Source organism: Lethenteron reissneri, chromosome 5 (assembly GCF_015708825.2).
Source record: "Lethenteron reissneri isolate LAM-NWPU_2019-01 chromosome 5, ASM1570882v1, whole genome shotgun sequence".
Classification (NCBI taxonomy): Eukaryota; Metazoa; Chordata; class Hyperoartia; order Petromyzontiformes; family Petromyzontidae; genus Lethenteron; species Lethenteron reissneri.
The window spans coordinates 7,388,818-7,414,831 of record NC_083783.1 but is presented as its reverse complement, the minus strand read 5'-3'; the positions used below and the strand labels follow the sequence as shown (position 1 = coordinate 7,414,831).

At 47.8% G+C, this 26,014-nt stretch overlaps 1 protein-coding gene across 7 annotated transcripts in view; it reads right to left on the bottom strand.

Annotated features, from left to right (window-relative positions):
* LOC133351870 (dystrophin-like) overlaps positions 1-26,014 on the bottom strand; it is a 325,976-nt gene that overhangs the window by 18,027 nt on the left and 281,935 nt on the right. For all 7 annotated transcript variants that reach the window (XM_061567468.1, XM_061567455.1, XM_061567476.1 and 4 more), the window contains 7 exons: positions 21,090-21,151; positions 17,744-17,818; positions 15,448-15,709; positions 13,318-13,403; positions 11,471-11,631; positions 6,310-6,476; positions 2,754-2,865 (listed from right to left, as the gene is read on the bottom strand). In XM_061567468.1, the coding sequence (XP_061423452.1) occupies positions 2,754-2,865; positions 6,310-6,476; positions 11,471-11,631; positions 13,318-13,403; positions 15,448-15,709; positions 17,744-17,818; positions 21,090-21,151 (925 nt within the window). The remainder of the gene's footprint in view (positions 1-2,753; positions 2,866-6,309; positions 6,477-11,470; positions 11,632-13,317; positions 13,404-15,447; positions 15,710-17,743; positions 17,819-21,089; positions 21,152-26,014) is intronic.

Sequence of the window (26,014 nt, the reverse complement as noted above, 5' to 3'; positions counted from 1 at the left end):
TGACGTAAGCACGTTAGGGCGAGCCCTCCCGGAAGCCATAGAGAATGCATTGCAGCGCCCCCCGTTCGAAAAAAAACATCTTTGAATGTAAGTCTATGGAGCCACTCAGGGCGATTCTCAGCCGGAGTTAAATCGCCCAAAAAGAGGCGGTACTCCACAGAACGTGACATGACGCTGATTGGACTATATCCAGAGGCACAGTGACGGCTAGCGTGACTCTGTGGTTGAATGACATTGGTGGTGCGTCGCCCAATCGCCCTAATGAAGAAACCGCCCCTGGTTCCAAGTGACTTTTATTGGACAGAGTAGCAGCCCCGTCTATCATTTGGACGTGATCATCCATTTGCCTGTCCCTCCCTCCAGCCGGCGTTTTAAAATAATACAGCAGAGCGAGCGTTCTCGTCGTCGCACGAAGGTTGTCCGCACAACAACACCACCCTCCTCGAGCCTCCCCAACCATGCGCCATGTTGCCAGTCAGCCAGCAAAACTTTTTTTTAAATACAGTACTATATTGGAGTTGCACGCACTGTGTGGTACACGAAAAGAACACGTGGTGTAATGGTGAACACACTAGACCCGTGCATGTTCAACTTTATTTATCAAAGCAAAATTCAAACTGTGTATGATCTACGTGTGAACACAGATCACGCAACTTGCCACACAATGCGTTCACACAGAGCTGCAGAGTCGTGAATCGTTGGCCTTTAATGCTGCCAGCAGGTGACTGCCAGTTTGTTTTTGTCCGTTTTTCAAAGGGAGAACCCGCTTATCATTGTACTCGAGCGTTAACACGGGCACCGACAGCTTGCCTGACAATAGCGGTGTTGTTACCGAGAATTGGCGGCACAGCCAAATGTATAATAGCTTTGTAGAACAGGAAGATGGTACGTCAAAAAAGAACCACGATAATGAACTTCACAAAAAGCAATCAAAGCTTTAACAAAAATATCACTGGCCTACCACTGAAAAATAACTGACCACCATGTTATATATTGGTGGTCATTTCTTGCATGCGATGACATGAACAAGAATAGAAGGCCATTTAAGTGACACACACACAAAATATCATAGGTAAAAAGATAATTCCATGCTTGGCCAATTCTCATTCATCATGACAGTCGCACGTGTTTTTTTTTTCAAGGTGGGCAACGGACTGGGAAATGAATCCCAAGCGGAATTCCGACAATACACACGCACATAAAAGACTGTGTGTGTTGAATGTGAAGTCTGAAAGGGAACGCGGATGATTAAAGGCAACTGGATCTATTTGATTCATGAATATTGAACTGCTCATTTCTCAAGGAGGGTGGAGCGATGGCCCAGAAGTGTGCACGTTGCATCATAAATTCGGTCACCTGAGTTGAATTCCAAGGCAATGGTTTTTAGTGGGTCCTTGTTGAGTGAAAGTCGTAGACATGGACAATGAAGGCCGCGGGAGCCATCAGGTCGAGTGTTCATTACTAAAAGTTTGCGGATTTGGCTTTGTCAATCGCACCTCGGATTAGCATGGTTGGCTACGTACCGTGCGATAGAAGTTCAACACGCATGCATACAATCTACTGCTGGATCAGGAGGAGTTCCACACAGTGTATGGGCCGTGGTGAAAATCAGCCAGGCAGTGGCATCTGCAGCAGTCCTCCTGAGTGCTCGCCTTTACCAAGTTTGTTACCTGGGTTTCAGAAAATTAAGCTAAACTGACCCAGCCATGGAAAAAATGACGGTAAAAAAAAACTCCCCCGTGAAATGCACGAGATGCCTTCATCCAGCGGCGGACTGACAAGGCGTTGCCTTGTGCCGTTATCTTTCGATAGGGTTGGCGGTGGTGCGTCACCTCCCTCCACGTCTCTCCGTCCTCCGCCAGTTTTCCCTGCAGAATTAATTTGCATCCCCATCCGCTTGTCTGCATCGTATGTTGATCGCCTTCTTGGTACAAATCAGAATTATTATTATTATTCAAACATCTGTAATGTTTGACTCCTGCAGTCCACGTTTTCATGCGGATTGTCCGACAAGGCAAAGAAAGCCATTTTGGTCACGGCAGTCACACCGATCACACCTCGATTAAAAATAACCTGATGAGAAATCCCCGCCTCCATAGTTTAAACATTTCAGGAGGGGCTACCCCCCCACCTGTATGCATGTTGAACTTCTTTCGCACCGTATGCAGCCAACCGCGCTGATCCGAGGTGCGGGGGAAAGGACAACAAACTAAACACGAAAAGCAGTTCTGCAGAAATGAGTTTTTAATTTAGATTATTTAAAAGTGCATAGTTCCAGTGGCTTCCTAATATCTGAAGGAAGAGGGTTCCAGACGGCCGCAGAATTGCACCTGACGGCGCGCGATGCGGTGATCGTCTTTGTTCGATGGCCAGCCAAAAGCCGCTGCTGCTACGAGGATGACCGGAGTTCATGTGATGATGGTTTATGCTCCTTGACGAGATCAGCGAGGTATTGGTGGTTAATTTGTAACGAGCACTTTTGCGTGCAATGAGTCCGACATTATAATGCCACAAAACCCCGCTTATACCATACGCTACAAAAACCCATTTCTCCTCACCACCACCACACCCCTTCCCCCCCCGCTCCCCTCCATTCTATCCGCGTCGCACATTATCCATGAGCAGCACACGTCCCCGAACGGTGCGCGCGCCGCGCTCTTGGCCGTGAGCCAACGCGCGGGGGACGCGGTTAAATCCATCTGGACAAGCCCGTCCGGCTGCGGCCGCCCGCGACATTCATTAGGGTGGCTTACCGGCGTGCAGTACTCCACCATGGGGTAGTGAAGCTTGTGTCCCTTTGCCGTGCGGCCCGAGAAGAAGCAGCTCTGGCAGATGTCGTAGTTGAAATGTTTCAGGCTGCGGTAGCTGCAATCGGAAAGGGAGCGGGGGATTACGTAATGCAATTAATTATGACCGGATTATAACACGCGAATTTTGTTTTGTTTTACCCTGTAGTTCGAAAGCAAAAGTTTGGGGTGGTGTTGCGTCTTATATTCTGGTGCGTATGTGTGTATATATTACCAGCTTTTGTATAGCTCTGTTGACCGGACACAAGTTTGGATTGCGTCTTATAATATGAAGAATGCTGCATTATACAGGCTGCTATTGTGAAATGTGATACATGAACACCCCTTCCATTAACAAACCGTGAATGTGTATGGGCTTCAATATAGCAAAAGGGAGCGTGTTATTTAGACACTTCCATCCAAAAGCCTCGGCGATATTTACTCAAACAAAAAACGATCTGGCAGTCCAGACAAATGGGTCACGAGCACTTTCGAAGAAGCGAGCGTCATTAACAACGAAGCCTCATTTTTACCAGAAAGCAGCACAAGGTCTGGTAAACATTACGTACACATTCTACCGTGTTCACAGTCCACTGCTAAAGGACTTCGGGTGAATGTGAAAACAACACGTATTAATGTGTCAAATAACGAACCGCAAAGTCAGACCCATTCAGGCGGAGGGATACTTCTACGCAGGTGGCTCTTATTTACATTCCTGAGTAGCCGAGGTCTTAAATCTGCGGCAATGAAACCTTGTACGTGGTGGGACCTATGCGGCCAGCGGGGTGAACTTTATAGTGGAGAGGGGGTCAAGAAAATTCCTTGTGCGAGACCTCTGGCTGTCGTTTGGAAGCCGACCGCACGCACATGAAAAAAAAGTAGAAAAGTGTACGTGGCATATGTGTAGACGAACGGGCCAGACCAGAGGGTTTTCTTTACCAGGTAAGGCCCACTGAGCCATGTAGCTCTTTTTCAGAAGTGGCCTGGCCACAAATAATGGCTCAACGAAGTGGCTTATCACGCAGAAATGTGTAGCAGGAAATGTGTGTACTCTAAATGCACGCTTCTAAACGTGGAGGGAAAAACCGGAGGATCCGGAGAAAAATCCAAACGACCGCGGGGAGAGAGAGACACGCAAACTCCAAATATACAGCAGGCGCCAGGGTCGGGATCGAACCCACGAGCTCCTGTAGACCAGGCGAGGGAGTCAACATCTCACCACCGTGGCACCCTTCTCCACAGTGTGGGTCATGGGGGCTGTTTGACCATGCTTCACCATGCTAGTAGTCAGTGTGGGAGGGGAGGGGGGGTGAAGGAGGGAAGCCCAGATGATGACAACGTAGTTCCACCATGGCCAATAACGCCGGCAGTGCATGGTGGTGATGGCCCTTGCTAGCACTATCCAGGTCCAGCCCTACTTCGTGTCCGAGATCTGACGAGATCGGGCACATTCAGCAGCGTTTCATTGTTTACGCATTCAATCTAACGTTTAAACGGAGTTCAAATATTAAGTAGAAATATTACAGTAAAAGTTATGTGCAACTCGTTATATTATTATCATATGATTACACTGCTAAATATATATTTTTTTAATAATAATAATACTAATTTACAGGACTTTGTCAGTCCACTGCTGGATGACTGTTTTCCCAACTGGTCAGTGCCGGTTAGTGAAGTGAATGGGGCCCCACGACCAGATCAGATATCACTTGCCACCGATACTAGCCAAAGCTGGGAATCGAACTCAGGTCGTGTTCGCATTGCAGTACGCCAACCAAAGAGTCACCCACCCCTTAAAAAGCCTGATTCGTGCCGCACATGAATATTGCGTTTTCATTAATTTTCGTGGCCGATGCACCTTCATGCTGCCACACCCCTGGCTCATTTCCTATGCTCTCGAAAGGTCCGCTCATAAATAACTGGTTCTCCCCACAGAAAACTCTGCCAAGCATGTTTCAAAGGGCTGGTTATCTACGCCGTTCGCAGAAGCGCACGTACGCATCCAGTGGCCATGAAAAATTCTGGGATTAATATTTTTAAGCGTCAACGAACCAAAAGAGATAAATAAACGGAGTGCATACATCATCGAGTGCCGACGGTGATGTCATGAACACACCAGGGGAGCACGAGCGCTTAAACTGCAGTTCACATGGCCATGCTCGATGGCCGGCGGCTTAGCTAACACACGCGCTCACATATCTCGCACGCACACACGAGCACTCTCTCTCCCCGTGCGCGCACATACACACACAAAGACAAAGATCCCCCATATAGCCTTAACAGACTGTAGGGGCAAGTGCTGTTAGCAAGCACCTATGAAGGCCGCAACGGTACACGAGAGGGTGGGTGGCCAGCACCACGCCCGACCGCCTTTGTCTCCCTAGTGGTGATGTTTACACACCACACCAGGTACTCATTTGAGGCTGAGTCGACCTAGGGGAGGCCCAGGACCGGTTCAAATAATCGTCGCTGGTGTTGGCCGTGAGTGGGAATCGAACTTGGGTGGCCGGGTTCATAGCGCAGCGCGCTAACCGCTACACTATCGCTCCCCATGCACACATACACACACGCACACACGCACACACGCACACACGCGCAGATTTCTAAAGCACGGGGCTGACAAACTACTGTTTACAAAAATGTCACTTTGGACACGCGAAAAAAATGTTCACTCGCTCTTCTTGCCGCCTCAGATAATGACGAGACTCCTCAGACCGCCAATTGCCCTCGGCATTCCTGGAAACAAATGAGCGCTTTGTACCAGCCACCTCATAGCGTTTATGAATACGCAGGATGTCCATTATTATTATATATATTTTAATACAGCACACTCTGAATTTATAAGATTCCTCCAGTAAAACGGAATATTCTGATTCTAGAAGAAGGTAAAGGTGCAGCAATGCAATTGTTTGCTCCAGGAATTGCGCGTGGAGGGACTTGGCAAGAGTAGGCTGTAGAGAGCCGCTCCTCATGGGGTGTTATTTGGCCTACTCTTCCACGCCGGAAGAGGTGACCTGCAAATTGACTGCTGTTGTATCACATTTGAGCTGCTGGGTGAAATGGGTTGGGCAGATTAAATAACCTTTGCTCGATAGTTTCAACCGCCATGCCAGGCAACAGCATTGAGCCATAACAGAGGTTTTTGTTGGGTTAGATCGCGTAAATACAATGTGTCGTTAAACCCGCCACCACCCGACACAGCCAATTAGTGAGCTTTGTCACGTAACCAGAACGTGCCAATTCGTTACGAGTTCAACAAACCGGTTGTGTTGGAGATTAGACCCACAACATTTACAATTCGAGTAACCATGATGTTACGCCGGTAATTACAACCAGCCTCATCAGGCGACAGGCAGCATGAAACTGGCGGCCTTTGGATTGCAAATCCAGCCCGCTAACCGTTCCCCCACAACCCTCCTCGATTTCCTCCGGCGTCTCGGATAATTATCCGAGCTGCGCGTCTGCAGAGGTGCAGCCGAAAGCGTCAACGACGGCGGTGACCGACTTTGTTCGGGGCTCTGACCGGAAGCCGACGATGGGGCACTCCTTGCAGATGTTGCACTTGGCCTGGTGCTTGGCAGTCTCGGATGCGGCGACGCGGTGCAGCACGGGCAGCCACACGAGGGACTGCGGCTCCAGTTTCATCCACTCGAGGAAGCGGCCCACCTCCACCATATCCCGGCTGTTGGCCTACATGGCACGGGGGGGGGGGGGGGGGGCGAGGGTGATGGCACAGCGGCATCAGTGTGATTGGCGTGGGTCTTGGTGCAAATACATATCTGGGAACACTGTCTAATTTCCCACCTCTCTTAAAACCAGGTAAGGCTCACTGAGAGTTGTGTAGCGCGTTTTCAGAAGCGACCTGGCCACAAATCAAAGCTCAACGAAGTGGCTTATCACGTAGCAAGGCGGGGTTCGTCCACTGGGGGCACTGGGGCGCTGCTCCACCAAGCAGCTGGAGATGAGAAGTAATTTTTCTAAGAAAAATACTTTTTTATGTTCTGTTGTGTTTAAAACAAAATAAAAAGTGCAATGGTTCTTTCAACGTGAATTGCCTAATGTAGGTAACATGTTAAGTTGTTCATATTAGAAATCGCTGCAACATTGCAGATTTGTGCTTAGGGGAGGTCTCGGGGCGGCTGTGAAGGCGTCCTCCGAGTGAGAGATTTCCCGTTCGTTCGTTGCGATGAGCTTCGAGCATTGGAGCCACGCCGTGTGAGACCCATTCAGGGCGGGGGAAAAGACGCCCGTGGCTGTAATGAGACGAGGTCACGACTTTAGGTTGCACTGTGCAAATTGTAGCAGGTCACGGCTTTTGGCAGTGGAAAAGGGGTTGTGTAATGTGGACTTGAGGGTCATGGGGACAACATTTGAGTGCTTTGTTGATATGTTTCGTGCTGTTTATGAATGCCTATCGTTGGTAGACAAGACAGTTACATCACTTTCACGGGAAGGCCAAAAAACACGACGAGGTTGTTCTTAATTAGAACACCACATTTTCAGAGGTCAGTCACAACAGCCCCACCTAGTGGAGATGTCACGAGCCGCCACTGTCACGTAGATTTTTTTAAAGGTGTATTTATAAGCCAAATACTAAATGCACGATTCTAAAAGTGGAGGGTTAAACCGGAGGATCCAGAGAAAAATCCACGCGACCAAGTTGAGAGAGACACGCAAAATCCAAATATACAGGCGTCAGGGTCGATATTGAAACCCCTGACCTCCTGTATTCCAGGTGCAGTAGTTAACATCTTGTCACCGTGGGCGCCACGGTGGCAAGGTTATCTTCATCTTTATTCGTGGCGAGGTCATCCTCATAGCCCCGGTGACTGGGTCACTCCGGCCCGTGGGCCTCAGTGAAGTTGTCGTCGTCGTCATCATCACGTGACGATTTATTGCAGGATGGTGAGAGCTGATGAAGATGTGGTGCTCATGGATCACTAGGAGAGATGAGAACAAGAACAAGGGCTGGATGGCTGAAATAGCGAGAGATGACTGGTGTGGTGTGCGATAAGAGGGTCCCAGTTTGGTTGAAGGGAAAAGTGTGTAGTGCATAGTGCAGTGTATAATGTAGTGTATAGTGCAGTCTATAGCACAAGACGGTGGTGAGGCCGGTGCTGTTGTACGGGGCCGAGTGCTGGGACACAAGAAAGAGGGAGGGACCAAGCTAAGGCAGTCACAGAGATGAGGATGTTGCGGTGGATGTTGGGTTTAACAAGGAAGGACAGGGTGAGAAATTAAGAAGTGAGAGGAAGCCTCAATGTGGTAGAAATCACAGAGAAGATGAGCGAGAGAGAGAAAAGGCTGCGGGTGTCGTTCGGTCATGTGGAGAGACAACAGGAAAAAGATGTGGTTCAGAAGGTGCAAGTGATGCAAGTGGAAAGAAAGAGATCAAGAGGAAGGTAGAGGAAGAGGCGGGGCGATGTGGTGCGATTGGACATGGTGGCCCCGAGGAGCGGAAAGAGAGATGGCGCAGGACAGGGCTGCGTGGAGAAGGTTGGCAAGGACAAACGCGTGGAAAAAACGCGTGGAAGGAGGAGGAGGAGGTGAGAGATGATGGCGGATTGCGGAGGTCTTCAACCAGCAGTGGGTTGATAACGGCCCATGATGATTCGTACCGTGCCTCTGATGCAAAACATCTCAAGTCACTGGAGCAAAAGGGGTATTGGAGATGGTCACAAGAGAGCTACTCGGCGAGGTCGTGATTGCACGGCAAATACAACGTGGAAAAAGCACATTCCTGCGGAGGGAGCTGGTAGGAACGTTGGGTTGCTCCGTCAATGGCCAGGGTCAACGGCGGCGTGGTGTATTCCGCAAATATGGTCGACTGTGAGGGCGGGCACAAGCCGGCGTGAGTAGGTTAAACGTTGAGTTTTATAAGGGCACCACGGGGTGAACAGCCCCTCCCCAGCCAGCCCCTCCCCTCCCCACCCTCCCCTCCCTCCCCTCCCCACCCAGCCCCTCCCCACCTCTGCACCCAGCCCCTCCCCACCCTCCCCTCTCCACCCAGCCCTCTAACTTTTGGATGCACGACGGACGGACACAAGAATCCCCCGTGGGCTGGTGAAACCAGGTGGTTGCTACCAGTATTAATAGAACAAAACTTAAAAGTTCAAGTGTGCTTGAGACACCGTCCAGGGTAGCTGTCGCGTGTGCGCCGCCTGTCCACTCGATAGCGATGCCACTGGATTGGGTCAAAGTCTGTCCATTCAATCATTTACTCATTTGCTCATTCATTTAAGGGTTGAAGGTTATTAATCATTGTCCATAAAAAAAAAATCCCGAGTCGTCCCAGGAGGTCGATGCCCACTAAGAGTGGTGCAACAATTAATTGCTTAAAAATCGATGACTATACTCACTAATTAATTGTGCGTGTACAAATCAAGTACCGTACAACGATTATTTATGCTTATTTAATTGTATGTAGATATTGGGCTAAAACTAATCACCGAGTTTAAACCGGACTGTCGTGTGCAGCGAGTTAACGCTCCCAGCGTAGACATTAGGATAAAACTAATCACCAAAATTTAACAAGGACTCTCTGTGCAGTGAGTGAACGCTCCCACTGTAGTCACCAAATGACTGAGCGTATGGGGCAAGCCATCGCATAAATAATTTTTTTACTTCCCGTAATTTGCCCCCCTTTATTTTAACTCTGGCAGCCTTAATCTGATGACGCTGCATTGGAAAACGTAATTTGAAAACAGCGTGAAACGGAGCGCACTCACAGTAGGGGGTTGCGAATGGATGACTCCACCAAGTGTCCTTATAATGGGATTAGCATTTAATTGGTGGAAAAATACCAAAGCATAACAAAACAATGAGGAATAAAACATTTTTGTACGCGTAGGTTTTGTAATGTTTCTTACGTGTTTTTATGCTCGTAAGATACATATTGTTTGATGAATACAAATTCCCAGCTATGAAAAATGGAATAACTGAAGTCTGTGAGCCGCATGGCCAGGATTGGGCAAGGTCGCAGCTCCACCACCACTGTTCACCCACGCAACTGGAAAGACTTACCACTCGATTAAGAAACAACTACATCTATTCAAGAATGACAAATATGCCATGAAGATAGAAGAATTAAGATTTTTTTATGCACAAATCTCCGAATGTTCTTGCCAAGTTTCGGGTAACCCTATGTCCGATTCTCCCAACGCCATAATCATTTTCACTTAGAATTGGATCGTCTTCACAAGGGTTACCGTGACCCGCTCTTGCAGGCAGATGGACCGAGGTTAACGCATTAACGCTTTCGAACTTCGACGGAAAGTGTTACAAAAATTAACCCGTAAAAACAAAGTTTTTCACTATAAATCCTTTATATGCATGGCGGCTAGAGTCCTCTCGTCCTCTGGCTTGAGATGGCTGCCACCTATGGGTCAGATGATCGCCTGCCACCATTAAGCAATTGGTAATTACATATAAAAAACATTTGCTAAAAAGTGTAAAATTTAGGAATTTTTTTTCACGAAAATAAATTGTCACGCACAACGAGTCTGTGTGCAAAATGTCAGCTCGATTGGATCACGGCAAGTGGGTTAAAAAACGACCGAAAGATTTGCACGGTTGTAAGCGCGCAAGCAAGCAAGTGAACTTAATATAAAGGATTGAAAAATAAAACCCCGTAGGAAAACTTATTTTCGCCGGTCCCTTGGCTCATTTATCAACCGTTGACCCGACCCACCAGGCCCTGTCTGTGCGGGTTGCCCGGTGGACGCAAGTAGCCAAGGGAATGGCCCTGGGGCCTTCGTGGCTGCGGCAGATGGACAGCTGCTGTCGAGAGCTTGAAATGGGAAAGGGGATCTCTGGCTTAGGGGCACTCTGCCACGAGAGACACTTTGGTGTGACTTTGGTGTGACGTCGGTGTGTGTGTGTGTGTGTGGGGAGCGGTGGAGCAGCCGTTGTTGCGCTGCGGCTACGAATCCGGCGACCCGAGTTCGTATTCCTGCTCACGGCCACCGACAGCGGTGACGATTATCTGAACGGGTCCTGGGGCCTCCCCTAGGTCGACTCAGCCTCAAACGAGTACCTGGTGCGGTGTGTGAACATCGCCACTGGGGAGACAAAGGCGGCCGGGCGCGGTGTTGGCCACCCACCCCCTCTCTCGTGTGCCGTGCCGGCCTTCATAGGTGCTCGCTAACAGCACTTGCTCCTACAGTCTGTTAAGGCTGTACGGGGGATCTTTGTCACGCTGCCAGTTATTTCAGTCGGTTAACCGTAATGAAGCAACGTCACTGGCTTGTAGCCGTTACATTAGTATCTGCTGCCGAGGTCTAACGATTAGCATACTTGGGGGGACTCAGATTGCAGAAGTCGCCGATTAAATAATATGCCCCTCCCAGGAGAAGCAGTTGAAGTGATGGCGCAAGTTTCTTGAATCTTCTTGGCCTGCGACCGCCCAGCAGTGTAGATGGGTAACACAGTTTGGTTAGTGGATCAGGCATGGTCCAGGGTGCGGTGGGGTCAAGTGTGGGCCCTCTCACCTCGGCGAAATATCCCTTGCCTGCACGCAAGTGTAAGTCAAACACCCTCGAGAGGGCCTCTCCAGAGCTCCCCCCTCGTGGAATCCCTGTTGCCGGCGGCGGCGTGAACAGGTAATTGCAGGGCTGCGCCTTAACATTTATTTACCCTTTCATGAACCGCGCGAAAGTGGTGGTGGTGGTCTCGGTGGGACGTACGAACTGGAAGCAGCTGCGCACGCTCGGCTCGATGTTGCTGCCCCCGAAGGAGGCCACCTCTCCGAGTTGCCGGGGAATCTGAATGGCCTCGTGCAGCAGCAGGCCCAGCTGCCTCTGGTCACAGCCGCCCCCGCCCGGGCCCGACACCTGCCGGAACAGGTCTGCACCAACAGCGACGACGGCCTCCGGTTAGCACGGTTGGCGATGTACGGTGCGAAAGAAGTTCAACAACAACTGTCTGAGGTTATGTAGGTTTATTTGGCCTATATTTTACGGCGAGCCGCAGAATGATGTTAGCTTGTGCCTGGCGGGTAATGTAACGCCGCGTGTCATCCCGCGCAGAAAGACATTACGACGTCTTCTTGGTTCTTTCGGTAAAGTCACGTAGAAGGGAAGTAATAAAATAATACAAATAAAACATAATAAAATTATAATAATAATAAAATTATGTTTTATTTTTATTATTTTATTACTTCCCTTCTACGTGACTTTACCGAAAGAACCAAGAAGATGGATCCCTGCAGTCACGAAAGCTTTAAATCGAAACATTACGACGTCGTACGACGTGACGTCACATCGGAACATGTGCACCCCTTGCCTTGAGATACTGCATCTCCCTCCTGGTCATCTCTCGCTCGCTTATCTCACTCAATCTTTATCGCTGGTCTACAACTCGCTCATCTCTTGTGCACGTCTCTCTCATCTCACCCATCTGTTTATCGTTTTGGAAGGCCATAGTATTGGGGGCTACTACAAGAGCCTTTGTGCGTTTGTCTCCATGTCTTGTTTATCTCTCTGTCATCTCGCGAATCTGTATCTCGTGTCTACTGCTATTTTACCTCTCTTGTTCATCTCTCTCTCTCATCTCACTAATCTATATCTCGTTATGTTTCGGTGGCCCAGAGAGCCTTTGTTGGCTAGATGTGGCCCGCTCGCCGTCAGATAAGGAATCCCGTCCGAATGTATGAAAGATTCAAATAATGCCAGACCGAACAGCAGCGGCCACCACCGAGTACAATTGCTAATGATGCATGCCATGCGTGCACGTGGTTCCGCCAGGCGCGTTCGTCTGTCACCGCTGATCACAGGTGCGTGAAGGATTCACGGCACATGACTCCATGGAGCCTGCATCAGAGGCGGTTACAATGATGAAAGCAACACAATATACAGACTTAGTGCCCTTTTGCCAGACCACCGCCGCATGATGAGGGCCTCCCCGCGCCGTGCGGGTCGTGGGGGTTGTTACGTCACAATAATTAAGGAGACGGTGCTCAGTGCGGGTTTGCGAAGGTCGGGGGAGCACAGTAGTGGAAAAACAAACTTTTCTCACGGTGGATTTTGCTGTACCGCAAATCTGCAGCCCACCATGTATCCCCACAGCTTGCTATGCATGGTGGTCACCCGTCCGAGAACTATGCAGGCTCCACCTTTATTAGTTTCCGAGTTTTGCCGAGCAACACAACTACACGGTGGGGCGCCACGGTGGCGAGATGTTGACTCCCTCGCCAGGTGTGTCGTGGGTTCAATCCTGACCCTGACGCCTGCTGTATATTTGGAGTTTGCATGTCTCTCCCCGTGGTCGCGTGGACTTTTCTCCGCGTCCACCGGTTTTTCTCCCTCCACATTTAGAATCAATGTGCGCTTAGAGTGAATGGCTGCTGCTTTAAATTTCCACGCGATAAGCCGCTTTCTTTGAGCTATCATTTGTAGCCGGGTCGCTTCGGAAAAATAGCCATGTAGCTCAGTGGGCTTTACATTCCAAGATAAACATCGTAGAGAGATATATACTGACTGTAATAGCAATGAGAGGAGGCCAAAGCCAAGACGTTGTGTGCCTTGGAGCTCACATTTATACTTCTCTTCCAGCGGTGCCTTGGACAGGCAGATGAGCCCCACTTTAAGAGAAAGGGATCGGATTTTCCCCGTGCGGCTCCTGCAAACAAAATCAGGGGAAACATTTAATGAAAAATTGACCCATCACAGCTGGCGGTACGGAACGTAGATAACATTAAGCTGTCTCGCGGTTAAAGAGTAAAAACGAAATAATGACACAATTGATTTTTATTGTTTGGGGAGGTTTTCTTTTTTCCGGTGTTTTGATTTAGTTCGAGGGATTAGGCATTATTATCTCGGACAGAACAGGTGCGGTATATATTAGCCGATCATCGTTTTATCACGAGACCTGAACGCCCCGCTCAGACGTATAATCGGTGACTTGGTCTTCCTCATCCCTCCATGATCCACCAGCCCCCTACTGCCTAGCTCCGAGAACCACAGCTGCTAACGTCAGGCACGACACAAGAGAAGACTGATGACAGCGTTTGTGTGTTTTCGAACACCCCGTGACCTTGAATGCAAACTGTTTCAAATTACGTCTGATCATCCCAGCAGCAAGTAACCTTCCCAATAAGACAATCTTCATTCGCACAACTGAAAAAGAAAACCATGGCGACCTTTTTGCCAGTATCAAAGTATGAAAAATAGAATAGGCTTAACCCTTTCTGGACATAAAATAGGTGTTAAGATTTTTCGATTTAAAGCTTTCGTGTACTGCAGGGATTCATCTTCTTGGTTCTTTCGGTAAAGTCACGTAGAAGGGAAATTAATACAATAATAAAAATACGCTGTCTTCCCGACAGACCTGTTCTTCACCTGATGACGGCTGCTTGCGTTGTGGCCGAAACGTCGTGATAATTTTATTATAGTTTTATTTTTATTATTTTATTATTTCCCTTCTACGTGACTTTACCGAAAGAACCAAGAAGAAGGTGTTAAGATGTTCTTTTTGCAAGGAATCAAGTCTGCGTTAACCACACGTACTTGTGGTGTGTACTGTTCGCCTTTAGGCATTCTCTGGTCTGACATTGGCGAGACTAGGCCATAAAGAAGGCTGTCTCTGGTGTAGGCCAAGCAGTTTCCAAGACAATGCATAAATAATTATCGGCGTTTGTTTGCATGTTCACCACAAGTGCGTGTGATTAATGCAGACTTGATTCCTTGCAAAAGGTTTCTATTTGGTGTTCGAACATCTTAACACAACCGTTTTATTGCCAGACAGGCTAAAACCTAATCTTATTTTTGATACTGAAAAAAAAAACCCTTCCGATCGTCCGGCCGGCAAAACTACGAGATGGATCTCCTCTGAACGGATGACCAACGGCCGGCTCGCAGTCGGAGGGGGGAGTCTTCTTAATGAACGGCCGCTTATTGGCCAAGTTGTTCAACAATGAATGACTTGCCCAGTGGTCCAGCGACTGCATAATGGATTGCCGCTAAGCGATACACAAAAGTTCTCCTAATGCGCAGCTGTTAATCGACCGACTGGCCGTCTAACAAACGACCGGCTTCATTGGCCCTGGAGCAGCCCGGCCCGTGCTCTCTGCAGTTGGCGTAGCGTGGTTTGGCATGGGCACTGGTTAAAAAAAATGGGAAAAAAGGTAAAGGTGCAGCCCTGTAATTGCTTTGCTCACGCCACCGCTGGTGGAAGAGTCTCCACTATATAGATGCTCTAGAGCGCCCTGTCTACAGGGTATTTTTGGCCTACTCTTCCACTCTTCCACACTGGCTAGGCGTCTTGGAAGAGGGGGGAGTACCCACACTTTACCCCACCACACACGCGAACTGCCAATGAACTCACCATGGTGTTCCAAATTACACTGCTTGGTGAACAGAGGGGGTTTAAACAAACCTAGCCCATTGTTTTATCTACCACGCTGGGAGATCGAACTGCAGATCTCTGGATAGCGGATCTAGCCTGCTAACCACTACACACCACACGGCAGCTTCAGGGCCCTGGTATAATGAATGACATCGCCCCCCCCCCGTCCAATTTGCCTCCTTCCCCACCCCCCAAATCATTCTCTTCATAGCCCAATTCCTGGGCTCCCCCCCTTCAGCGCCACGGGCTTCGGTGCAGTTGCACCGGGGGGTCCCGCACGCACGACAAGCTGCACGAAGTGGACCATGCGAGGGCTCACGGGTCGTAGACGTTGAGGAGCCAGTTGAGGGCCATGTCGGTGCAGAGCGGCGCGGCGACGAGGCGCTGGCCCTGCCCGCTCTCCAGGCCGCCGTACAGCTCGGCGAGCAGGCGGCCCACCTCGGTGGCGCCCACCAGCCGCTCGTGGGGGCCTCCCCTCCCGCCGGGGCCCTTGCCTGCGCTCCCTCCGAGGCCCGGGGTGCGGGGGTCGGGGCCGCATTGCTCGAGCTGCGTCGTCAGCGCCCCCAGGCTCACCAAGTCCACTAGGAGTCGGGGGGGGACAGCAGAGGTCACAACCGGGTACCCGATACCCATATCCTAACCGATACCCGGCTACCCGTACCCGGCTGGGTACGGGTAGCCGTTTGCGACCCTGGTGCGGCCGGGTACGGGTATGGGTAGCCGTTTGCGACCCTGGTGCGGCCGGGTACGGGTACAGGTAGGCCGTGAGTCACTGGTGAGTAACCGTTTGTCACTCATTTCGGGTAGGGTACGGGTAGCATACGGGTACCCATACCCGGCCGGGTACGGGTACCCGTTTGCGACCCTGGTGCGGCCGGGTACGGGTAAGGAATAAAAACCCGTTTATGACCTCTGGGGGATTGGCAGACCGCACCGTCACTACGTAGGTCGATCAACGGATTCCCTTCGTTGCAAGCGTGCGTCGAGCCCCTGTTGTCAGTCCACTGCTGGATGAGGAGGGCCTCCCTATGTCGTGTTGGTCGTGGGGGTTATTTGGGCCATGCTTCACTCTGCTGGTCAGTGTGGATTTATGAGGGTGGGGAGCATAGAAAGTTCCCTACAACAATACATTTTACCTGCACTTGCCCTCTGATGCTCTCCGTGTAGCCGCCTAAAGCACCCTGTTGTGCATGGAGGTCGCCCATCCTATCACTCTCCAGGCTCAAACCTGCTTAGCTTCTTTGAACGAAGATCAGGCGTATTCCAGGTTTGTATTGGTTAAATGCTTAATATAGTCATAACTTCACTGCAGCATTTACCTCAATATAATTACTCGATTCCGAATATATATCTTTAAAGCCTACACAATGCATTACAATCTATCATGGTGGATTGTGGGCCATAAACAATTACGCTAAATATATTTCACCACGTGAAACATAACAACTTTTTTGGCCATCAGCTTTGGAGATTAATCTGTGCAAAGATGCGATTATGTATCTTGGTTGTGCGCTTTCACTTTCAAACAAACGTGATACGCACGGCCAGCCATCCTGCTTTTCACCTCATGCTCTGCTAATCGTGACGCTCTAAACCCATCGGGATGGTGGACATTTCAGGCCGACTACAAAATCTCCTGGCTGTTGTCGTCTAAAACGTTTAACTTGTTAAATAAACAATCGCTGTGGCCCAATTCACATTAAAATTTCCAGCTGCCCTAACTTATGATTGTCATTCCAATCCATTGCGATGGTCAAAGTTTACTGGGAAATTGTTGACGATATGTGTGCATCAAGCAATCATCTCGGTCATCTCGGTCAGTCGAACCGTGGCAACTGGGTCTGCCCCGTGACCTCCTGCCAGCGGGCGTTCGACACTTCACGTGGCCTCAAGGTGCACATGGCCTGGCACAAGCGTCGTGGTGACGTCACCGCCACTTAGTGGCGAATGGCGGTTGTTGTTGTTGTTGTGTGTATGTGTGTGTGTGTATGTGTGTATGTGTGTATGTGTGTGTGCATGTGTATGTGTGTGTGTGCATGTGTATGTGTGTGTGTGCATGTGCGTGTGTGTATGTGTGTGTGTGCATGTGCGTGTGTGTATGTGTGTGTGTGCATGTGCGTGTGTGTATGTGTGTGTGTGCATGTGCGTGTGTGTATGTGTGTGTGTGCATGTGCGTGTGTGTATGTGTGTGTGTGCATGTGCGTGTGTGTATGTGTGTGTGTGCATGTGCGTGTGTGTATGTGTGTGTGTGCATGTGCGTGTGTGTATGTGTGTGTGTGCATGTGCGTGTGTGTATGTGTGTGTGTGCATGTGCGTGTGTGTATGTGTGTGTGTGCATGTGCGTGTGTGTATGTGTGTGTGTGCATGTGCGTGTGTGTATGTGTGTGTGTGCATGTGCGTGTGTGTATGTGTGTGTGTGCATGTGCGTGTGTGTATGTGTGTGTGTGCATGTGCGTGTGTGTATGTGCGTGTGTGCATGTGCATGTGTGTATGTGTGTGTGTGCATGTGCGTGTGTGTATGTGTGTGTGTGCATGTGCATGTGTGTGTGTGCATGTGCGTGTGTGTATGTGTGTGTGTGCATGTGCGTGTGTGTATGTGCGTGTGTGGTACGTACGACAGAGGGCTTTCTGTAGACGCCTCAGCTTCATTGCCGTCCGGTAAGCAGAAAACCGCACGCTGTTCAGGTCCGCTATGGACAATGAGAAACAGCGTGTGTGAAGCGGCTAAGAGGTCAGAGCGCTGAGCTGACACTGATTAATATCGAATTCAAATCCAGGCAGCTGCCGGCCATTAAACTGGGCTCCCAACTGTAGCGATTTCATGGTCTTCAGCCTCGTCACCAATGATTGCACAAAAATCCCAATCACATTAAAATCGTTTACGCACGTAATTTGGGTAAATTCCAGCTCGGAGAATAAAAATTCATACCGGTTTGACCGCTTTGTCAAAAGCCTTTGCTCTCGGGTGACAGAGCTGGAGAGATAGTGCTGCCCCCCCCCTTAACTGTGTGGACCAGAGGTCACGTGAAGGTAGCCCCTGTGATATCGGCGGTTTGTTTGGTCGGGCGACGAGCATTCCTCTCGGTGGCAGGGCTGCGAGAGAACCCAACGGACTCACCGTCTCGTGGCAACGATGCCGAAAGTACACAATTGGGAGATAATGATGACGACGACAATAACTTCAAAAAAGAACATCATCACAACTGGGCTCCAAGCATTGGGTGTGAAATTCTGATGAGAGGGCATGTAGCCGTCTAAGAAAACTTCCACACACACACTTGCCAAATTTCTGCCAAATTGTAGGTCACCGCAATTATCCGAGCGCGAGTTTTCATGAATACGCAATGAGAGGTTTCCTGATCGTGTTCATCCATTACACAGACGAGTAATTAATCTGCCTGCAAACTGTCAGCATTTGAAGATGGGACACATTAATGAGAGGCCTTTCTTAGTAACACACTAATCACAGGCAAATTAACCTTAATTTCACACAAAGGGAAAAAATGTAACAAAATAATATTATAACTATTGAATTTTAACCGTAATGGCTCAGCCTCTGACAGCAGACAATCCTATTACTCACTACAAATAAATTATTTATGAAAATAAACACTTTCAGAATATCTTGGGGGACGTTTTTTTCCCTTTCTCCGCAGCCTCCGAAGAGAAGGCAAGGCGAGGACGGACGACGTCAAGGGCTTGCCGATCAAGGTGCTGCGCTCAGGGTCACATGGAGCGGCAGCTCGTACATAAGCCAGTGCCCGGATTCTCACCTGGCTCCTCTCTCAGCTCAATGGCCACACGTGGTTTTACGAGTCCTTTACGGGCGTGCAGTGATACAACATCCGTGATTTTATTAATTGTCATGAATCACGATGACAATTCTGATCCGTGCGATGTCTGCCCCTAAATATATGAGGCTCATTATTTTTTACTTGTTTTTCCGCGGACGTACGTGTCATGCGTGTCATGCGCGTCAGCGTTAACACTTTCCCCAGTACTGTGATCATCACTTTGCTCTTCCGTTTGCCACTAATTTCCATTCCATATGACGTTGCCAAAGCTCTGTCTGGTCTACAGGTTGGGTCGGACAGCTCTTCTTCTGAGCCTGAAATCAGATCAGTGCCATCTGCAAACCTAAGGTTGAAGAGATGTCTCTTCTTCCAAATGATACCGAACTGTGAAGGGGTCCAAGGGCATCTGGCATGATTTGTTCGAAATGCAAGTTGAATAGGCCCGAGCGATACAGGACAACCTTGTCCTGTACCAGCCAGCTGTGATGCAAAGAGCCACTGTCTAATAGTGTTGTCCACCTGAAATGCATTATATGCATTACTGTAATGGTTGCATGCCAAATTAAATGTATTGTCAGTGTTCATTACACTAATGGGCCATTGAGTGCAACGGGACATTATTCCATGAGATTGAGGGCAGAGTGTCTTGTTATTTAAAGTAATAATAATTTTAATAATGCTCTCCTACTTATCCAGAAAACCCTCAAGTGAGCTTCAAGACTCTTATTTCAGGAGGGTCCGTCTACATTGGTATGTGTGGCCAATTCCTTTAATGGAGCGTTTGACACGTGGTCGGAAACTGGAGTACTTGGAGAAAACCCAAGCATAGGAATGGATAAGCGCTCACTGAGCCACCCCAGACGGATTCAATGATCTACTTGCTGCACTGCCGTATCCTTACCAATTTGTTTTTTTTTATCAAACAACCCTTGCCACTGAAAAACTGTTCCACCATGGGATATACTTGTCAACGAACCTTACAATTACCAAAATAAAGGGGGTGCAAACAAAATATATATTTTTTATTAAACAAGTTAAGAAATATCACTCATACCTACGCATGGATTATGCAATGCTTTCTAACATGCACTTGTGTTCAAGAGGAATTAGCTGTACGGAAGTCGACAGGTAGCCGTCTGGATAGACACGAGTTTGCATTTGGCAAAACAGTCCTTTTCCCTCCGGTTTGCATCTGCAATTTTTTGCCAACCAACCAATTTTAGCCGATTCCTCAGTAGGTTAAGTCGTTAAATAGCAAGACATCACCGCACGCTAAGTAATACTGGATCATCTTTACAACAGTTGTAGTGGAAAGACAGACGGACGAAAGGTTACTGGATAAACGGTTTCAACTTTGAGTTAGAAAAGTAAAAAAATATACAAAATGTGAGAAGCTCCACCCTCTCGTTATACGGGAACAGCAGTAGAAAACTAAACTTTTTTTTTTAACCAGACAAGGCCCACTGAGCTATATAGCTCTTTATCAGAAGCAACCTGGCCACAACAAATAGTGACACAATCAAAGTGGCTTATCATGTGGAAATTTATAGCAGCCAAAACTCTAAATGCATGATTATAAATGTGGAGGGGGAAACAACGGAGGACCCGGAGAAGAACCCACGCGACCACGGGGAGAACGTGCAAACGCCAAATACACAAGCGTCAGGTTCGGGTTTGAACCCACAACCTCCTGTATACCAGGCGAGGTAGTTAACATCTCGCCACCGCAGCAGGAACAGCAGCAGCAATGCCCTAAGGCAACGGTCGGGAACCTATGGCTCGCGAGCCATATATGGCTCTTCCGGTGACGGCATATGGCTCCCAGGCAATTTTGAGTTGAAAATAATAATAATAAAAAAATAATAATAAAATCAGTTTGGAACTGATTTTAAAATACTTGTGATATTGCTTAACAATACTGTGTCATTTTAAAGTAAACAGAAATTAGTTTTGAAGTAAAAATTTCTCGGGTCACGGGTCCCGTGACCAGAAGTCGCATTAAAAGTAAGACACATTTAATTTATCATACGTTAAAAATACTATATGGCTCTCAATGAAATATATTGAGAAATATTTGGCTTTTATGGCTCTCCCAGTCAAAAAGGTTCCCGACCCCTGACCTAAGGCACCCTTGCGACACTTGCATCTGTTGACATGGCGATCTCACCCAGGGACTGGTAGAGTGCGGCCATCTTGGGGTGGTCCCAGCTCGTGCTCTGGGTCTGATGGCTGCAGGGACAGAGGGAAAGAAAGAGATCACAATGAGTCTTAATGCGGGATGATCACCGTTCAAATGACCTTGACCCGTGAACACATGAACACTGCACTGCCAAGGTGCCACGATTTGTGTTTTGATTTAGTGTGCTGATCATAAAGGTGCATTGAAAAATGTTGATACTCCGACTGATGCTCCTGTTGTTGTTGTGGAGTGACTCATGCAGCCAGCTATGGCTGCAGAGTTTGGTGGTATATGTTGTTTATGTCGTTTATTGTGAAAATTCGGTCACAGTTCCTGTGATCACTGTTCCATTGCTTTTATGGATTTATTTTGGTGATTTTCGAAAAGTTTTTTGGTTTGGCCATGTTTGTTTGTTGTAGTACGGAGTTAGACTGATGGCCTTAATCTAAGTTGTCTTGTGGTTGTTGTTGTTGTTTGACTTGCATCCCACTGGGATTTTTGCACACAGCGTTGGTGTACGGTGCTTTTTCTGCAATATTTTGCTGTCTTTTCTTGGATTTTCTGTTTGCACTTAGTCACTATAAGATGTATTCTTGTTCATGTTTTTTTTTGTTTGTTGCGGTTGTACTCGATTCAAGAGCCGAATGGCTCACAGGGCTATACTTAATAAATGAACTTGAACTTGATCTGCGAGTCACAAAGTGATAGTGTTGTGTTTGGACACAGCTAAGAAAGAGAAAGTGGGGATTGCAGTCCATTAATCAGTTCATGGCCGTGGCGACTAAGAAGGCATTGCCATAAATAGTGTTAATTATACGCGGGGAAGCACATGGAGGATTAAAAAAAATACACAGGAAAAAAAAGTAAAACAATCAAACAACAACAAAGTTAACGGAATGAGTGTATTGCTTTCCTGAGTTGAGCATGTTAAGAGGAAGCATCATTCAATTAAAGCAATTGTAAACGCGTTCTTTTTAAATCACGTCACTGTTTATTTCGACGCCTTGGAAAAGATAGCGCAAAAAGGAAAAACACCGAATGCACTGAAAAGTCTTTGTCTTGTTCTCTAATTTTAGTTTTTGGCGGTCGTACTCGCAAGACTTTTTAAACACCACCCGGTAAACACACATATCCGGCAACTGGCAATATTGTAGAACTGTAGGCTCAAAACATTTGACGTCCAAAGCCACTGTTAGCATACACTGTGTGTCTATGTTGTGTGTCTCTCTCTGTGTGTCTCTGTGTTGTCTCTCGCTGTGTGTCTATGTTGTGTGTCTCTCTCTGTGTGTCTCTGTGTTGTCTCTCGCTGTGTGTCTATGTTGTGTGTCTCTCTCTGTGTGTCTCTGTGTTGTCTCTCGCTGTGTGTCTATGTTGTGTGTCTCTCTCTGTGTGTCTCTGTGTTGTCTCTCGCTGTGTGTCTATGTTGTGTGTCTCTCTCTGTGTGTCTCTGTGTTGTCTCTCGCTGTGTGTCTATGTTGTGTGTCTCTCTCTGTGTGTCTCTGTGTTGTCTCTCGCTGTGTGTCTATGTTGTGTGTCTCTCTCTGTGTGTCTCTGTGTTGTCTCTCGCTGTGTGTCTATGTTGTGTGTCTCTCTCTGTGTGTCTCTGTGTTGTCTCTCTCTGTGTGTCTATGTTGTGTGTCTCTCTCTGTGTGTCTCTGTGTTGTCTCTCTCTGTGTGTCTATGTTGTGTGTCTCTCTCTGTGTGTCTCTGTGTTGTCTCTCGCTGTGTGTCTATGTTGTGTGTCTCTCTGTGTGTCTATGTTGTGCGTCTCTCTCTGTGTGTCTATGTTGTGTGTCTCTCTGTGTGTCTATGTTGTGCGTCTCTCTCTGTGTGTCTATGTTGTGCGTCTCTCTCTGTGTGTCTCTGTGTTGTCTCTCGCTGTGTGTCTATGTTGTGTGTCTCTCTCTCTGTGTCTCTGTGTTGTCTCTCGCTGTGTGTCTATGTTGTGTGTCTCTCTCTGTGTGTCTCTGTGTTGTCTCTCTCTGTGTGTCTATGTTGTGTGTCTCTTTCTGTGTGTCTCTGTGTTGTCTCTCTCTGTGTGTCTATGTTGTGTGTCTTTCTCTGTGTGTCTCTGTGTTGTCTCTCGCTGTGTGTCTATGTTGTGTGTCTCTCTCTGTGTGTCTCTGTGTTGTCTCTCTCTGTGTGTCTATGTTGTGTGTCTCTTTCTGTGTGTCTCTGTGTTGTCTCTCTCTGTGTGTCTATGTTGTGTGTCTCTCTCTGTGTGTCTCTGTGTTGTCTCTCGCTGTGTGTCTAAGTTGTGTGTCTCTCTGTGTGTCTATGTTGTGCGTCTCTCTCTGTGTGTCTATGTTGTGTGTCTCTCTCTGTGTGTCTCTGTTGTGTGTGTCTCTCTGTGTGTCTATGTGTGTTTCTCTCTGTGTGTCTCTCTCTGTGTGTCTCTGTTGTGTCTCTCTCTGTGTGTCTCTCTCTGTGTGTCTATGTTGTGTGTCTCTCTCTGTGTGTCTATGTTATGTGTCTCTCTCTGTGTCTCTGTGTTGTCTCTCTCTGTGTCTCTGTGTTGTCTCTCTCTGTGTGTCTATGTTGTGTGTCTCTTTGTGTGTCTCTGTGTGTCTCTCTCTGTGTGTCTATGTTGTGTGTCTCTCTCTGTGTGTCTCTCTCTGTGTGTGTATGCTGTGTGTCTCTCTCTCTGTGTCTCTGTGTTGTCTCTCTCTGCTTGTGTGTCTGTGTTTTGTCTCTCAAATTGAGCAATCTTTGGAAGAACGTCATCAACCAGGTAAGGTGCTGACTGTTGTGTTAGCCGACTCTTTGTGTTGGATTGCATTGTATTTCTAAGTTCACTAGGTTTGTTTTCTACCTGATGACGATTGCTTGTGTTACAATCGAAACGTCGTATTCCAATTTATTTTCTTTCTACGTGACTTTGCCGAAAGAACCAAAGAGCTGTATACATATTCTGATTTTACGGCACTGTTTGTCAAGAATGACTGGCAGTAAGGAATTTAACCGACTTTGACAAGAACAGCTTTTTGTATCGTCCTTCACAAAACAAACAGTGCAGAAGGCAGTTAAACATCTCTGGGAGTCTGTAAACCTTGCGAGGACAAGCAACTCACTCGAGGTGAGTTGTTGTACAGCATGCGGACTATGCATTCTTGGAGAAAAAAAATATATGACAATGAAAATGTAATGTTTATTTATAATGCATTAACGCACATTAAATAACGGCAAGATAATTGTTGCAGTGCTTAGCGAAGCTGGCGGACATCAGTTCGATTCCAAGTCACAGTTAATATTTACATCAAGAACATATTGTACATATATAAGGCGGTAAGTGGCGTCTCAATAGTTAAAACACTGCACGATAAACCAAGTCACCTTAAGTTTGATCCTTGCCACGGCTAACAATACAGTGGGGAGTGGTATCTGAAGCGGGATTGGTTTCCGGACCTTCGCCAACTTTAAATAACCAGCACGGTGAAATCTGGGTAAACAATATTTGCGACACGGGTTAGTGCTGAACTAGTAACTAATTGGCAAGTTTTGTTGACGTGACAAACCTTACTAAACTGGCCGGGTCGGGTGGTGGCGGGTTTAACGACACATTTCATACTTACGCGATCTAACCCAAAAAAAAACCTCTTATGGATCTTTTCGATCTTCAGCCAACATTGGATTGACGAAAAGCTGTACATTGTATTTGAAAATATATAGCACCGCTGTGGTTTGACTTAGTTGGGTTCAATTATAAATGGGAGCAGTCAACATTAATGAGCCTATTTTTCAAGTGGCGTGGGTGAATGTTTAAAAAAAAAACCCACATCCACTTTTTCTCATAAAAGATTTAAACCTTTATTTAGAGGAAAGAAAGAGACTATAATTGGATGGGCTATTTATACTCGGTGACAAGGGACAAAATTGTGCAAGTAATTAGCTGGAGAGAGAAAAAAAAAACTGCCTTTGTAATGAAAATAGAAAAATGTTTTCAACGTCACCTCTTCGGTGATTTGTGTGCCCGCCTGCGCTGACCTGCCACACTAATGGAGTGGCGGCACCCTGCCAAGCTCACGACCCAGAAGCATGAGGTTCAATTCCTAGCAAGGGCGCGCTTAAAGCACGGGGCGTAATTATCCACCCACCACAGCCTCTCTCTCTCTCTGCTTAGTGGAAATTCGGGAGGGATGTCACCCATCCTGGATTCCCCAGGATTGTTCTCTTTTAGTGGCAGCCGTCCTCCTAAAATCAGTAAGTCTTCCCAGTTACGCAATAATACACTGCTCAACACAATGGGCATACATTTTTATTTAAAGCTTTCGTGACTGCAGGGATTCATATTATTGGTTCTTTAGGTGAAGTCACGTAGAAGGGAAATAAAAAAATAATGAAACAATAATATATATTTTTTTCCCTTCTACGTGACTTTACCGAAAGAACCAAGAATACAATGGGCATAGTTCTCCCCCTCTTCCGGTACTGAGAGATATTCTTCGTCCTACGGTGTGTCCCGGTTTTCCGCATCTCAGAAGTCTCGACCCCATATATAATTGAAGGTAAAAATCCGTGCTCGGCGAAAATCTCTTCCAGCCCGTATTGGCCAGCGTATGAGAGCAGTCTAGCGATGCCTCTCCAGTGAAGTGGGGCCTGACCCCCCGTGCGCAGGGGTCTATTATTCACTGTGGTGTTTACACCGAAAGTTGCCCTGCTTAACGATGTCGCTTGTATACGGCACTGCTCAGCTTAACCGTGGTAATCCAACTTTGTTTTTTTTAGTTGAGAGTTGAAACTACTATTCCAAACAACAAATCGTTTGCCCGTAAGCGCACCGGCGCAGCGTGCAAATGTTAACCGTTGCCACTCGAGCTAATTTCACTGTGGAACACCTACAGAGACTGGAGTGTCCGATTGTTAAAAGGTGCAGGTCTGGTGAGCACCTTGACCCTGCAGCAAAGTGGTTTTCG